Source organism: Tachyglossus aculeatus, unplaced genomic scaffold (genome assembly GCF_015852505.1).
Source record: "Tachyglossus aculeatus isolate mTacAcu1 unplaced genomic scaffold, mTacAcu1.pri scaffold_105_arrow_ctg1, whole genome shotgun sequence".
Lineage (NCBI taxonomy): Eukaryota > Metazoa > Chordata > Mammalia > Monotremata > Tachyglossidae > Tachyglossus > Tachyglossus aculeatus.
The window spans coordinates 1055015-1069402 of NW_024044844.1; the positions used below are offsets into that span (position 1 = coordinate 1055015).

Below are 14388 nucleotides of genomic sequence, written 5' to 3' on the forward strand. Positions count from 1 at the left end.
GGGATTAGAACCCACGACCTCTGACTCCCAAACCCACTAAACCACGCCGCTTCTCTAATCCCTGATCTTCTCCTCTCTTGGACCCTGATTCCAAGAACTTTTGCTGATTTTCTCTTCTCTCAGATCCTGATTCCCAGATCTTTCCCTGATCTTTTCCTCTCTCAGACCCTGATTTATGGACCCATCCCTAATCTTTTCCTGTCACGGGCCCTGATTCGCAAACCAGTTCTTGATCTTCTCCTCTCTCAGACCCTGTCTCTTCGGGAAGGTTATATATCCTCCAAGAGGCCTTCCCTGATTAAGCCTTATGCACGGAAGCCTTCCCACAGTACTCATATGCGATCCGTAATCCAGCATGCTTGGCTCAGTGGAAAGATCCCGGTCTTTGGAGTCAGAGGTCATGGGTTCAAATACTGGCTCTGCCAATTGTCAGCTATGTGACTTTGGGCAAGTCACTTCACTTCTCTGTGCCTCAGTTCCCTCATCTGTAAAATGAGGATTAAGACTGTGAGTCCCACGGGGGATAACCTGATCACCTTGTATCCCCCCAGCTCTTACAACACCACTTATCGGCTGTGTGACTTTGGGCAAGTCACTTAACTTCTCTGTGCCTCAGTTACCTCATCTGTAAAATGGGGATTAAGGTTGTGAGCCCCACGTAGGACAACCTGATCACCTTGTATTCCCCCAGCGCTTAGAACAGTGCTTTGCACATAGCAAGCGCTTAGCAAATACTATTATTATTATTATTATTATTATTATTATTATTATTATTATTATTATTATTACTATTATTACTTGCCCAAGATCACACAGCAGACAAGTGGCCAAGCTGGGATTAGATCCCAGGTTCTCTGTCTTCCATCCCCTGCTCTTTCCATGAGGCCATGCTATCCAGAAAAGTTAAACCATACACCAGATGGAGCTAATAATAATTATTGTGGTATTTGTGAAGCGTTTACTATGTGCCAAACACTGTTGTAAGTACAGTGTTCTGCACATAGTGAGTATTCAATAAATATTATTAATGATAATAATAATGATAGCATTTGTTAAGCACTTACTATGTCCCAGGCACTGTTCTAAGCGCTGGGGGAGATAAGAGGTCATCAGGTTATCCCACGTGGGGCTCACAGTCTTCATCCCCAGTTTCCAGATGAGGGAACTGAGGTCCAGAAAAGTGAAGTGACTTGCCCAAGGTCACCCAGCAGACAAGTGGCAGAGTCGGGATTAGAACCCACGACCTCTGACTCCCAAGCCGGGGCTCTTGACACTTAGCCATGCTGCTTGGGATTAGAACCCATGACCTCTGACTCCAAGCCCGGGCTCTTGACACTAAACCACGCCGTTTCTCAAAAACGACGAGTCCTTCAACCCGGATTCGAACCAGCGCCCTACAGTCCTCCACTCTACCAGCTAAGCTATCGAAGCCTCGGTGAGACAAGGTCATCAGGCCCTACAAGGGACCCCCAATATAAGTAGGAGGGAGAACAGGGATTGAATCCCCACTGTGCAGATGAGGAAACAGAGGAGCAGAGAGGTGAGGTGACGACGATGATAATGGTATTTGTTAAGCGCTTACTGTGTGCTAAGCACTGTTCAGCCCGCACCCTCTGCTCCTCTGACACTAATCTCCTCACCATGCCTCGTTCTCGCCTGTCCCGCCGTCAACCCCCGGCCCACGTCATCCCCGGGCGTGGAATGCCCTCCGTCTGCCCATCTGCCAAGTTAGCTCTCTTCCTCCCTTCAAGGCCCTAGGAGAGCTCACCTCCTCCAGGAGGCCTTCCCAGACTGAGCCCCTTCCTTCCTCTCCCCCTCTCCATCCCCCCGTCTTACCTCCTTCCCTTCCCCACAGCACCTGTATATATGTATATATGCTTGTACATATTTATTACTCTATTTATTTATTTATTTATTTTACTTGTACATATCTATTCTATTTATTTTATTTTGTTAGTATGTTTGGTTTTGTTCTCTGTCTCCCCCTTTTAGACTGCAAGCCCACTGTTGGGTAGGGACTGTCTCTATATGTTGCCAACTTGTACTTCCCAAGCGCTTAGTACAGTGCTCTGCACACAGTAAGCGCTCAATAAATACAAATTGATTGATTGATTGATTGGAGTAGATACAAGATCATCAGGTTGTCCCACGTGGGTTCACAGTCTACATCCCCATTTTACAAATGAGGCAACTGAGGTACAGAGAAGTGAAGTGACTTGCCCAAAGTCACACAACTGACAGTGGCAGAGTCGGGATTAGAACCCACGATCTCTGACTCCCAAGCCCGGGATCCTTCTAGTGAGCCACGCCGCTTCTGCTTTTTGACTCGTCCAGTGTCACACAGCCTATAAGTGGGGTTGGGAGTGGGGCGAACGCCAAATGTCCAAAGGTCACAGATTCAAGTGCGCAAACCACGTGGAACCGCTTTGTACAGTGCTCTGCACACAGTAAGTGCTCAATAAATACGATTGAATGAATGGAATGAATGGAAGGAAGAGGGAGAAGAGAAAAAGAGGGCTTAACTGGGGAAGGCCTCATGGAGGAGAGGTGACCTTGATACGCTTTGAATGTGGAGACAGTGGTGGTCTGGCCTATTTGGAGGAGGGAGGAGAGAGTTTCAGGTGAGGGGGAGGTTGTGGGGAAGGAGTCGGTGGCGAGATAGACGAGATCGGGGCCCAGTGAGTAAACTGAAGCTAGAGGAGCAGAGTGAGTGGGCTGGGCTGGAGTAGGTGGTCAGAGAAGTGAGGTAGGAGGGGGTGAGCTGATTGAGTATCTTAAACAGCGTGGCTCAGCAGAGAAGCAGTGTGGCCCAGTGGAAAGAGCCCGGGCTTGGGAGTCAGGGGTCGTGGGTTCTAACCTCCGCTATGCCACTTCTCAGCTGTGTGACTTTGGGCAACTCACTTCACTTCTCTGGGCCTCAGTCACCTCATCTGTAAAATGAGGATGAAGTCTGTGAGTTCCACGTGGGACATGCTGATTACCTCGTATCTTCCCCAGCGCTTAGAACAGTGCTTGGCACATAGTAAGTGCTTAACAAATGCCGTCATTGTTATTATTATTATTATTATTATTATTATTAATAATAATAATGATAAACCGATGGTGAGGAGTTCCTGTCTAATGTGGAGGTGGATGGGCAACCCTGCAGGTTCTTGAGGAGTGGGAAGGCATAATAATAATAATAATAATAATAATAATAATAATAATAATAATAATAATAATAATGATGATGATGATGATGGTATTTGTTAAGCACTTACTATTTGCCAAGCACCGTTCTAAGCGCTGGGGTAGATACAACGTTATCAGGTTGTCCCACGTGGAGCTCACAGTCTTAATCCCCGTTTTCCAGATGAGGTAACGGGCACAGAGAAGTGACTTGCCCAGAGTCACACAGCTGATAAGTGGCAGAGCCAGCATTAGAATCTACGACTTTTGACTCCGAAGCCCGGGCTTTTTCCACTACGTTTTTGTTGAAACAAGCAGTAAGCTCACAATAAATACACTGGTCATTTGGTTGATCCCTTGAACTCTCCGCTACCACAAACACACAGATACTCACACACACTCCAAACTTTGCCCCTTTTTTCCTCTCCTTCCCTCCTGTACCGAAACTCAGCTCCTCGGTCCCGAGGCTGGGATTAGGCTTTCTCTTGTCCGTGAGTAAGGCCCGATGGAGATCTCTGGGAAGGATAAAGCCTCAGAAGCATCCCGGGACCCTCTGAGAATGTTCAGGAATGGCTCGCCCCACTCCCCAGCAAAGGAAAAGCAGCTTCTACCCCCTGGAGCCTTGAGCAGGAGACCCATTCAGGGTGTTAGGAGAAACTAAATTCCCCCCAGCTGAATTCTGGGCAGCAATGACCCACAATCCCGGTGGATTAAGTGAGAGTTTCCCCGTGGGGATACCCTCTGCGTCCTGCTCAGCCAACATAATTAGGCAGAAGCATTGTGGCCTAATGGATAGCGCCCGGGCCTGGGAGTCTGAAGGACTAGAGCCCGGGCTTGGGAGTCAGATGTCATGGGTTCTAATCCCTGCTCTGCCACTTGTCAGCTGTGTGACATTGTGAAAGTCACTTCACTTCTCTGTGCCTCAGTTCCCTCATCTGTAAAATGGGGATGAAGATTGTGAGCCCCACGTGGGACAACCTTGATTACCTTGTATCCCCCCAGCGCCTTGAACAGTGAATGGCACATAGTAAGCGCTAAACAAATACCAACATTATTATTATTATTATTATTATTATCATCCCGACTCTGCCACTTGCCTGCTGTGTGACCTGGAATGAGTCATTTCAATCCTCCGTGACTCAGTTCCCTCATCTTTGAAACGGAGATTAAGACTTTGAGCCCTAGGTAGGGCAGGGGGTGTATCCAACCCGATTATCTTGTGTTGACCCCAGCGCTTAGAACAGTGCCTGTCACATACTAATCACTTAACAAATACCATTTATTATTATTATTATCACCATCAGTAAGGTGGCTCTTTTTGTCTCAACTGTGCTCGTCACCCACCTCAAACCGCTCTCGGACTCCCACTCTACCCTGGACCTGCTGTTGTTCGTGTTCTACGCCGTGTTGCCTCCCACCCTGAACCCTCTCATCTACAGCCCGAGGAACAGGGACATGAAGGCCGCCCGGGGGAAGATAGAAGGGGGGAAATTTTCTCCCAAGGGATAAAGGGGTCCTCTGCTTCTCCTGAAACAGTGTCTGCCCCATCTCAGAGAGACCTTCTCCGTGGCTCCTTCATACAACACACGTGGTGTCTGCTCTGGATTCTCTAATGGGGTCATACGTCAATCATTGGATCAATGGTATTTATCAAGCACTTACTCTGTGCAGAACACTGTACTAAGCACTTGGGAGAGAACGATATGATATTCCATATTAAACGCAGGGGTAGATACAACAAAATCATGTTGGACACCGTCCCTGTTCCCTTGGGGCTCACAGGGGAAGGGGAAGGGAGAACAGGGATTGAATCCCCATTTTACAGATGAGGAAACTGAAGTACTGATATGTTAAGTGACTTGCCCAAGGTCACACAGTAGGCATGGGGTGGAACCAGGATTAGAACTCAGGTCTCTGCCCCCCCCCCCAGTTTTTCACTCCCTGTGCCTCAACTTTCTCATCTGCCAAATGGGGATTCAGTATCTGTTCTCCCTCCTGCCTTGACTGTGAATCCCTCGTGGGACAGAGGTGAGTCTGGCCTGATTATCTTGTAACTGCCCTAGCTCTTAATAATCATAATAATCATAATCAATAAGTATGGTATTTGTGAAGCGCTTACGAAGTGAGAAGGACTGTTCGATACCAATACCAAATGGCTCTTTTTGTCTCAACTGTGATCGTCACCCGCCTCAAACTGCTCTCGGACTCCCCCCGACCCTGAGACCTGCTGGTGTCAGTGTTCTACACCTCTATTCTCTGTTTATTTATAGGCACCATATTACCCCATCTTCACATCATGCAGTTCAATATCTGTTTATACCCATACTGAACACTCGTGGATGTACGGATCTTCAACCTCAAGCTCAATTGTTTAATCAGTAAATGAATTGGTGAGAATTACTGAGTTCTTCCTCCGTGCAGAACACGGTACTAAGTGTTTGGAAAAGTAAGATAGAAAACTTAGATGAGATTCTGGACCTCAGAGAGTTTACAATTCCCTCATGCAATGCTCTTTTTTAGTGCTTGCTGTGCAGAGCACTGTCCTAACCTCTTCAGAGTATACAGTAGAGTAACTAGACATGATTCCTGCATACGGTAATCAATCTATCTGTAATAATAATGGTGGTATTTGCTAAGTGCTTACAGCACTGTTCTAAGTGCTGTAAATTATTATCATTATTGGTGGAATTATTAAACATTTAATCAATGGTGTTTATTGAGCAGTTGTTGCAAAGCGTTATACTGAGCACCTGGGAGAGTACAAAAGAGTAAGCAGAGCACAGAAACAAGGGTTGACGCAACACAACTTGTTGATAACAAGCAGGTCGTCAAGATCATGACTACCTTGTGTTGGCAGGAATACCTATCAAGGTGTTGAGTTGAATTGCAAAGGACACCCTAACAAGGAGAAACAGTGGAAAGAACACAGGCCTGGAGTCAGAGGATCTGGGTTCTAATCCTGATTCTGCCATATATGACTTTGGACAGGTTACTTCACTTCTCTGTGCCTCAGAGAAAAATGGGGATTAAATTTTGCTCCCTCTTACTTCGACTGTGAGCCCTGTATCAGCTAGGGACTGTGTCTAAACTGATTAGTTTGTATCTACCCTGGGGTTTAGGAAAGTGCTTGGCACATAGTGAGTGCTTAACAAATACCATAAAAAGTATCCCTGACCTTGAAATAAGGCAGCGTGGAATGGAGTTTCGGCTTGGGACAGGTTTTAAGATGATCAATCAATCAATCAATCAATCAATCAAACAATAGTATTTATTGAGCACTTACTATATGCAGAGCCCTTTACTAAGTGCTTGGGAGAATATAATACAACAGAGTTGGAAGACACATTCCCTGCCCACAAGGAGCTTACAGTCTAGAGGAATTAATCAATTGTATTTACTGAGCTCTTACTGTGTGCAGAACACTGAATTAATCACTTAGGGGAGTATAATACAACAGAGCTTTTAGATACATTCCCTGCCAAAAAGAGCTTACAGGCTAATCAATCAGTGGTATTTATTGAGCTCTTACTGTGATGCAGCATGGTTCAGTGGAAAGAGCAAGGGTTGGGAGACAGAGGTCGTGGCTTCTAATCCCCACTCCACCACTTGTCAGCTGTGTGACTTTAGGCAAGTCACTTCACTCCTCTGGGCCTCAGTTACCTCAACTGTCAAATGGGGATTAAGACTGTGAGCCCCACGTGGGACAACCTGATAACCTTGTATTTATCCCAGTGCTTAAAACAGTGCTTGACACATAATAAGCACTTAACAAATACCATTAATATTATTATTATTATTACTAAGCACTTTGGAGAGGACAATGCAACGGATTGGGTAGTTATGTTCTCTGCCTACAACGAGTTTACAATCTAGAGGTGGAGAGAATGATAGGATGAAAGACAGAATCTCTTAAAAATAATAGGACATTTTCCTCTAGGTTCACAATTTTCCACCCAGAATTTTCCACAAAGTAGACTTCATGTCCTTGTTTCTCAGGCTGTAGATCAGAGGGTTCATGGACGGAGGCATTACGGCATAGAACAACGACAGAAGCAGGTCAAGGACGGGAGAACCTTTTGGATTAAGGTAGGCGAAGCCACCCGTGGAGACAAAGAAAGTCACGATGGCAAGGTGGAGCAGGCAGGTGGGGAAGGCTTTGGCCCGGACCTCTGCGGCCGGCAAGCTCAGCACGGCCCGGAAGATGTACATGTAAGAGACGATGCTGGAGGCCAAAAAGAGGAAGGCAAGGCTAACAGCGGATATTGTGACCCCGACTTCTAGGACGATCACACTGGGGTCAGAGAGCGCCAGGAGCTGGAGGACGTCGCAGAAGAATTGGCAGATCACGTTGGACACGCAGAAGGGCACGGAGAAGATGGTAGCCGTGTACATGAGGCCGGAGAGGCCCCCGCTGAGCCAGGAGGCGGCCGCCATCTTCCCAAGGCCCCCTCCGCTCGTGATGACCTCGTGGCTCAGGGGGAGGCAGATGGCCACGTAGCGGTCGTACAACATCGCCTTGAGGAAGGCCAGCTAGGCAGATGCCAAAGACACACAAAAAAAACACTTGGAGGACACAGCCCACCAAGGAGATGGATCTGTTGTTGGTAAGGGAGTTGACGACGGAGTTGGGGACGATAATGGAGTTGAGGCCGAGGTCGAGGACGGACAGGTTCCTGAGGAAGAAATACATGGGGGTGTGGAGGCGTCGGTCGAGGGCGGTGACGGCGATGATGAGGAGATTCCCCGTCAGGGCCACCAGGTAGACCAGGAGGAACAGGGCATCCTGGACCAGCTGCAGCTTCTGGACCTCCGAGAATCCCAGCAGGAGGAATTCCCTCACTGCCGTGCGATTATCCAGGGCCGTCTCGTCAGTGCCCTGAAAGAAAATGGGACGAAGCGGCATGGCTGAACGGTCTCGTCGGTAGCTACCAAAATACACTACACACGGGATCCCTGCCAAATAAGTTGATGGGGGCGTCAATCAATCACTCGTATTTATGAAGCGCTTACTGCATGTGGAGCAATGTTCTAAGCACTTGAAAGAATACACTCAAACAAAAAAAGGACACATTTCCTGCCCACAACGAGCTTACAGTCTAGCACCTCCTAGCCAATGCCAGAGGGAGTCTGGGAACTCGCCTGCACTGTGTACCATAACAACACAAACGCTACACAAATCCGTTTTTCCTCACTGGACATGGTTTCCCCTAAACTTTGCCCGGGGAATGTGAATTCCTTAATTGAGTGTGGAATGTGTCAAAGACTCAGGTCAACCAATAAATAGTATTTGAGCATGAATCTGTGTGGCCTAGTGGAAAGAGCGGGGGCCTGAGATTTAGAAGATCAGAATTCTAATCATGCCTCTGCCACCTGACATACATTCATTTATTCATTCAATCATATTTATTGAGAGCTTATTGTGTGCAGAGCACTGTACTAAGCACTTGGGAGAGCACAATGCAACAAAAATATGTCACATTCCCTGCCCACAGGAAACTTAAGGGCTGGAGTGGGGGAGACAGCTATCAATACAAATAAATTAAATTACAGATAATTTCTGTCTGCTGGGTTACCTTGAACAAATCACAACCCCTGTGCCTCAGTGACCTCATCTGTAAAATGGAGATTAATAATAATAATAATAATGATAATGGTATTTGTTAAGCGCTTACTATGTGCAAAGCACTGTTCTAAGCGCTGGAGTAAGACTGAGCCCCATGTGGGACAGGGACTGTGTCCAACCTGATGAACTTGTATCTCCCCCAGCGTTTAGAACAGTGCTTGACTCATAGTAAGCACTTCACAAATATAATAATCATAATCATTAATAATAAGTCCAGTGAGACTTGGACGAATTGTTGCTGGGTTTCCCAAGAGAAAATGGGTGGCGGCTAGGTAAATGTTCTAGATATTTTTCACCACCACCGTCAATGTTATGGATGTTTATCATTTTAATGGTAGGTCTTAAGGACTGTGTGTGCTAAGCACTGGGGTAAATACAGGCTAATCAGGCTGGACACAGTCCCTGTCCCACATGGGGTTCACAGTCTTCATCCCCATTTCACAGATGGGATAACTGAGGTCCGGAGGGTTTACTGAGTTCAGGGCACTGTACTTGGATACTGGGAGGAATCTGGGAGCAACAGATTTGTTTTGTTTTGTTGTCTGTCTCCCCCTTCTAGACTGTGAGCCCGTTGTTGGGTAGGGACCTTCTCTATATGTTGCCCATTTGTACTTCCCAAGCGCTTAGTACAGTGTTCTGCACACAGTAAGTTCTCAATGAATACGATTGAATGAGTGAATGAATGAATGAATGAACAGAATTCACTCCTATCCTTGAAAGTTGATAAGCTAGTGAGGCAGGCCAATACAACTTGAATTTGCACCACAGGAACAGGAGTCAAAGCTTACATAAAACCCTTCTGAAAAGTAGGAATGAACGAATAAGAAATGTGTTATACAGATGAACATACTAGTGCTAAATTGGCTGATGGGATGACACGGGGATCGTTCTTTGAGATATCAGTCTAGTCCAGCTCACCGCTGAGCTGTTGCCCACGTCCCTCCCTCTTCATATCCGACAGACGAAAGCTCTCCCCACCTTCAAAGCCTTCTTGAAGGCACATCTCCTCCAAGAGACCTCCCCCAACTAGGCCCTCCTCTCCTCTTGTCCCACACCCTTGCACTTAGATTTGCTTCCAATATTCACCCCTCCCTGAGCCCCACAGCACTTATGTTCGTATCCATAATTCATTGACTTTATAATAATGTCCATCTCCTCCTCTAGACTGTAAGCTCCTTGTGGACTCCTTCTGTACCGTACTCTCCCAAGCACTTAATGCAGTCTCTGCCCAGAGTAAACACTCAATAAATATCACTGATGGATTGATTCATTGAGATAGGGGTTAAGAAATTTAGTATCACACGCTCTTTCTATGCAGCCTGTTGCTATTGTCAGAGGAAGAGTACTGAGATGGACAGGTGGTTGACGTGATGGAGAAGCAGCGTGGCTCAGTGGAAAGAGCCCGGGCTTTGGAGTCAGAGGTCATGGGTTCAAATGCCGGGTCCACCAATTGTCAGCTGTGTGACTTGGGCAAGTCACTTAAATTCTCTGCGCCTCAGTTACCTCATCTGTAAATTGGGGACTAAGACTGTGAGCCCCCCGTGGGACAGCCTGATCACCTTGTAACCTCCCCAGCGGTTAGAACAGTGTTTTGCACATAGTAAGTGCTTAATAAATGCTATCATTCAGACGTGGCACCTCTCGCAATGTGACGTCTGTTTGATAATAATAATAATAATGATAGCATTTGTTAAGCGCCTAGTATGTGCCAAGCACTGTTCTAATACTTCACCTTGGATCTGAAAGGCTCTCACTGGGCCTTGGCATCTCAGGACAAGTGGGCAGAAAGGGTCTTTTTGCCTCCTCACTCGTGGCACCGTGAAGATAAGAAAAAACGTACCTCACGGCACGGCCTGCGAGGAAACACGAGAGAATCGTCAATCTGACCCTCCTGAATCCTTCCGTTATTCCCCCGTGACCTCACTGGGTACCGAGATCTCTAATTCACAGATCTCCTCCTCCCCCTTTCGCTCAGCGACTTTACCTATAGAAATGGAGATCAAGGATATGGAAACAGGAAGAGAGATTTATGCCCCTCAGTTGAGGGGGAATGGAAATCCAAGGGAACGAAGACCGACTTCGTTCCAGTCTCCCGCGACGTTGGAACAGGTCGGAGAGCTGTGTGATTGACTTGGATCTGAGTTGAAAGACTGAGAGACGGGGATGATGGGTAATAAGTGTCAAGAGTTTTTTGAGGGTATAAGGATCGGGTCCTTTGCTTTTCTAGCGTTCAGGGCTCTGGGAACCCTGGGATGAGAGGAAGTCCTGAGGGATGGGATGGGGAAATCAGACTTTAATTAGTCCCACTGTACAAAACAATGGAATCGGTCCTTCTGTAGCCCAGATTCGAGGACGATGGGGATGTGAGTTTGGGGCTGTCGATCTGAGCTTGGTGCCCAGAAGCCCAGAGGTTCAATGAAAGAACAGAGCAAGGGAACACCCACCCAGATAGAGAAGTAATTGATTGGAGTTTTGTAAGATCAGTGATTCCATCACACAAATGTCTCCTCACTGATGAATAATTGTGTTTGTTACGTGCTAGCTATGTGGCAGCCACTGTACTAAGCACCAGCTCTCCCAAGGGTTTAGTACAGAGCTCTGCACACGGTACAGGCTCAATAAATACCACTGATTGATCTATGAGCAAGAGTACACTTATCGCTAGGTGAACAACAGTCCACTCAAAATGGCCCCCAGGGCGGCCTTCAGGTCCCTGTTCCTCAGATGACAGGGTTCAGGGCAGAGGGAACCACGGAATAAATCACGGACAGAAGTAGGTCAAGAAACGGAGAACCGTTCCACCTCGCATTCAGAAAGTCCAAAGCACTGGATAAGAGGGAAATGGAGAACACGGCGAGGTGCAGCAGGCAGGGGGAAAAGGATCGAGACCGGCCCCAAACCGAGCGGATCTTCAGCACGGCCGAGAAGATGTGAGTGTACGAGACGATGACGAGCAGAAGAAGCAGAGACTCAAAATGAAGACCGAGAATGCCAGTTCTCGGAGGATCACATTGGGGTCAAAGAGTGCCAGGAGCTGGGGGACGTTGCAGAAGAACTGGCGGATCGTGTTGGACCCGCAGAAGGGCCCGGAGAAGATGGTGGCCGTGTACATGAGGCCGGAGAGGCCCCCGCTGAGCCAGGCGGCGGCCGCCATCTTCCCAAGACCCCCTCTGCTCATGACGACCTCGTAGCTCAGGAGGAGGCAGATGGCCACGTAGCAGTCGTACGACATCGCCATGAGGAAGGCCAGCTCAGCAGATGCCAAAGACACAAAGAAAAACACTTGGAGGACACAGCCCACCAAGGAGATGGATCTGCTGTTGGTCAGGGAGTTGACGACGGAGTTGGGGATGGTGACGGAGGTGTGGCAGAGGTCGAGGACGGACAGGTTCCTGAGGAAGAAGTACATGGGGGTGTGGAGGCGTCGGTCGAGGGCAGTGACGGCGATGATGAGGAAATTCCCCGTCAGGGCAGCCATGTAGACCAGGAGGAACAGGGCGGCCTGGACCAGCTGAAGCTCCTGGATTTCCGAGAATCCCAGCAGGAAGAATCCCCCCAACGCCGTGCGATTGGCCAGGGCCATCTCATAAGTACCCTGGAAGGAAAATGGGATGGATCGGCACAGTTATACTGTCTTGTCAGCAGCTCACAAAATGCCTACACTATCACTGCCACATCAGTTGATTAGTGGCTCAATCAATCAACTGTATTTATGGAGTACTTACTGCGCCCAGAGTCCTGAACTAAGCGCTTGTGAGAGTACACTATAACAATAAAACATACACATTCCCTGCGTACAACGACCTTACAGCCTAGTATCACCAAGTCATTGCCAGAGAAAGTCTAAGAACCTGAATGTTTTGTGTATCTTACCAAGACCAAGGCTGTACAAACCTATTTTTCCTCTATTGTGACATGCTTTCCCCCAAACTGTGCCCTGAAAAAGTGTCTTCCTTAAGTGAATATGGAATATTCCAAAGACTCAGGTCGATCAATCAACCGTATTTGCGCATGAAACAGGACCTGGATTCTAATCCTGCTCTGCCACCTGTCGTCTGGGTGACCTTGGGCAAGTCACTTCACTTCCTTTATGCCTTAGTTGCCTTATCTGCAATAATAATAATAATAATAATAATAGTAATAATAATAATAATGGTATTTGTTATGTGCTTACTATGTACCGAGCACTTTTCTAAGCGTTGGGGTAGATTCGTGGTAATCAGGGTGTCCCACGTAGGACACACTTAATCCCCATTTTACAGATGAGGTAACTGTGGCCCAAGACGTTAATTGCCCAAAATCACACAGCTGATAAGTGGCAGAGCAGGGATTAGGACCCATGAGCTCTGACTCCCAAGTCCATGCTCTTTCCTCTAAGCCACATTGCTTCCTAGATTTTTCCAGGCTCTAAACTGTAAAATGGGGATTAAGACTGTAAGCCCCCATAAGGGTCAAGGACAGGGTCTAACCTGATTAACTTCTATCTACCCCAGCGCTTTAAACAGTTCTCGACTCATAGTAAGCGCTTAACAAATACAATAATAATAATAATTAGTAATGTCCAACAAAACTTGGACTAATTGTTGCCGGGTTTCCCAAGAAATGGATGATGGCTAGATATTTTTCACCACCAGAGGAATCTGGAAGCAACCGAAGTGACCCCTAACCTTGAGAGTTCATAAGACAGTGAATGAAACAGACAGAACCTGAATTTGCACAATAGGAATAGGAGTCAATGCATACATAAAACTCATCTAAAAATTGGTAATGAATGAATACGAAATGCACTATACAGATGAACAAACGAGTTCTAAGTGGCTGATGGGATGGTATAGGCATGGATTAATTTTTCTTTGAGATCTCAGTCTGGTCTATCTCACCGATGACTTCTCGCCCACTTCCTGCCGCTGGCGTGGAATGCCTTCCCTCTTCATAGCCGACTGACGATCACTCTCCCCACCGTCAAAGCCTTACTGAAGGCACATCTCCTCCAAGATGCCTTCCCCGACTAAACCCTCATTTCCTCTTCTCCCACCCCCTTCTGCATCGCCCCTGCACTTGGATTTGCATCCTTTATTCACCCCTCCCTTAGCCCCACAGCACTTATGTCCATATCCATAATTCATTTACTTATAATACTGTCCATCTCCCACTCTAGACTGTAAGCTGGTTTTGGCAGTGAACGTGTCTACCACCTCTGCTCTACTGTACTCTCCTAAGCTCATACCACAGTGCTCCACCCGCAAAAAGCGTTCAATAAATACCATTGATTGACTGATTCATTGAGATGGGTGCCAAGAAATTTATTATCACCCTCTAGACTGTAAGCTCTTTGTGGGCAGGGAATATATTTTTTTATTGTTGTATTGTACTCTCCCAAGCACTTTGTACATCGCTTTGTTCACAGTATGTACCCAATAAATACGATTCAATGAAAAAATGCATATGCTCCCTGTAAATATACTGTTGCTGTTGTCAGAGGAAGAGTACTGAGAAGGACAGATGGTTGACGGGATTTGGTTATGGTACCTTTCATAGTGCGCCGTCCGTTTAATCCTTTATCCTTGGATCTGAAAGGTTCTCGCTGGGCCCAGGAA

The 14388-nt window shown here is 47.1% G+C and overlaps 1 protein-coding gene across 1 annotated transcript; it reads right to left on the reverse strand.

The window, feature by feature from the left end:
• Positions 1 to 7107: 7107 nt before the first annotated feature.
• Positions 7108 to 11945, reverse strand: LOC119922500 (putative olfactory receptor 14L1). The gene is made up of 4 exons (XM_038742289.1): positions 11732 to 11945; positions 10723 to 10775; positions 8009 to 8044; positions 7108 to 7698 (listed from the first exon to the last, which is right to left on the reverse strand). Exons 1-4 carry the CDS (start codon positions 11943 to 11945, stop codon positions 7108 to 7110), a joined length of 894 nt encoding a protein of 297 aa, XP_038598217.1.
• Between the last annotated feature and the right edge of the window lie 2443 nt (positions 11946 to 14388).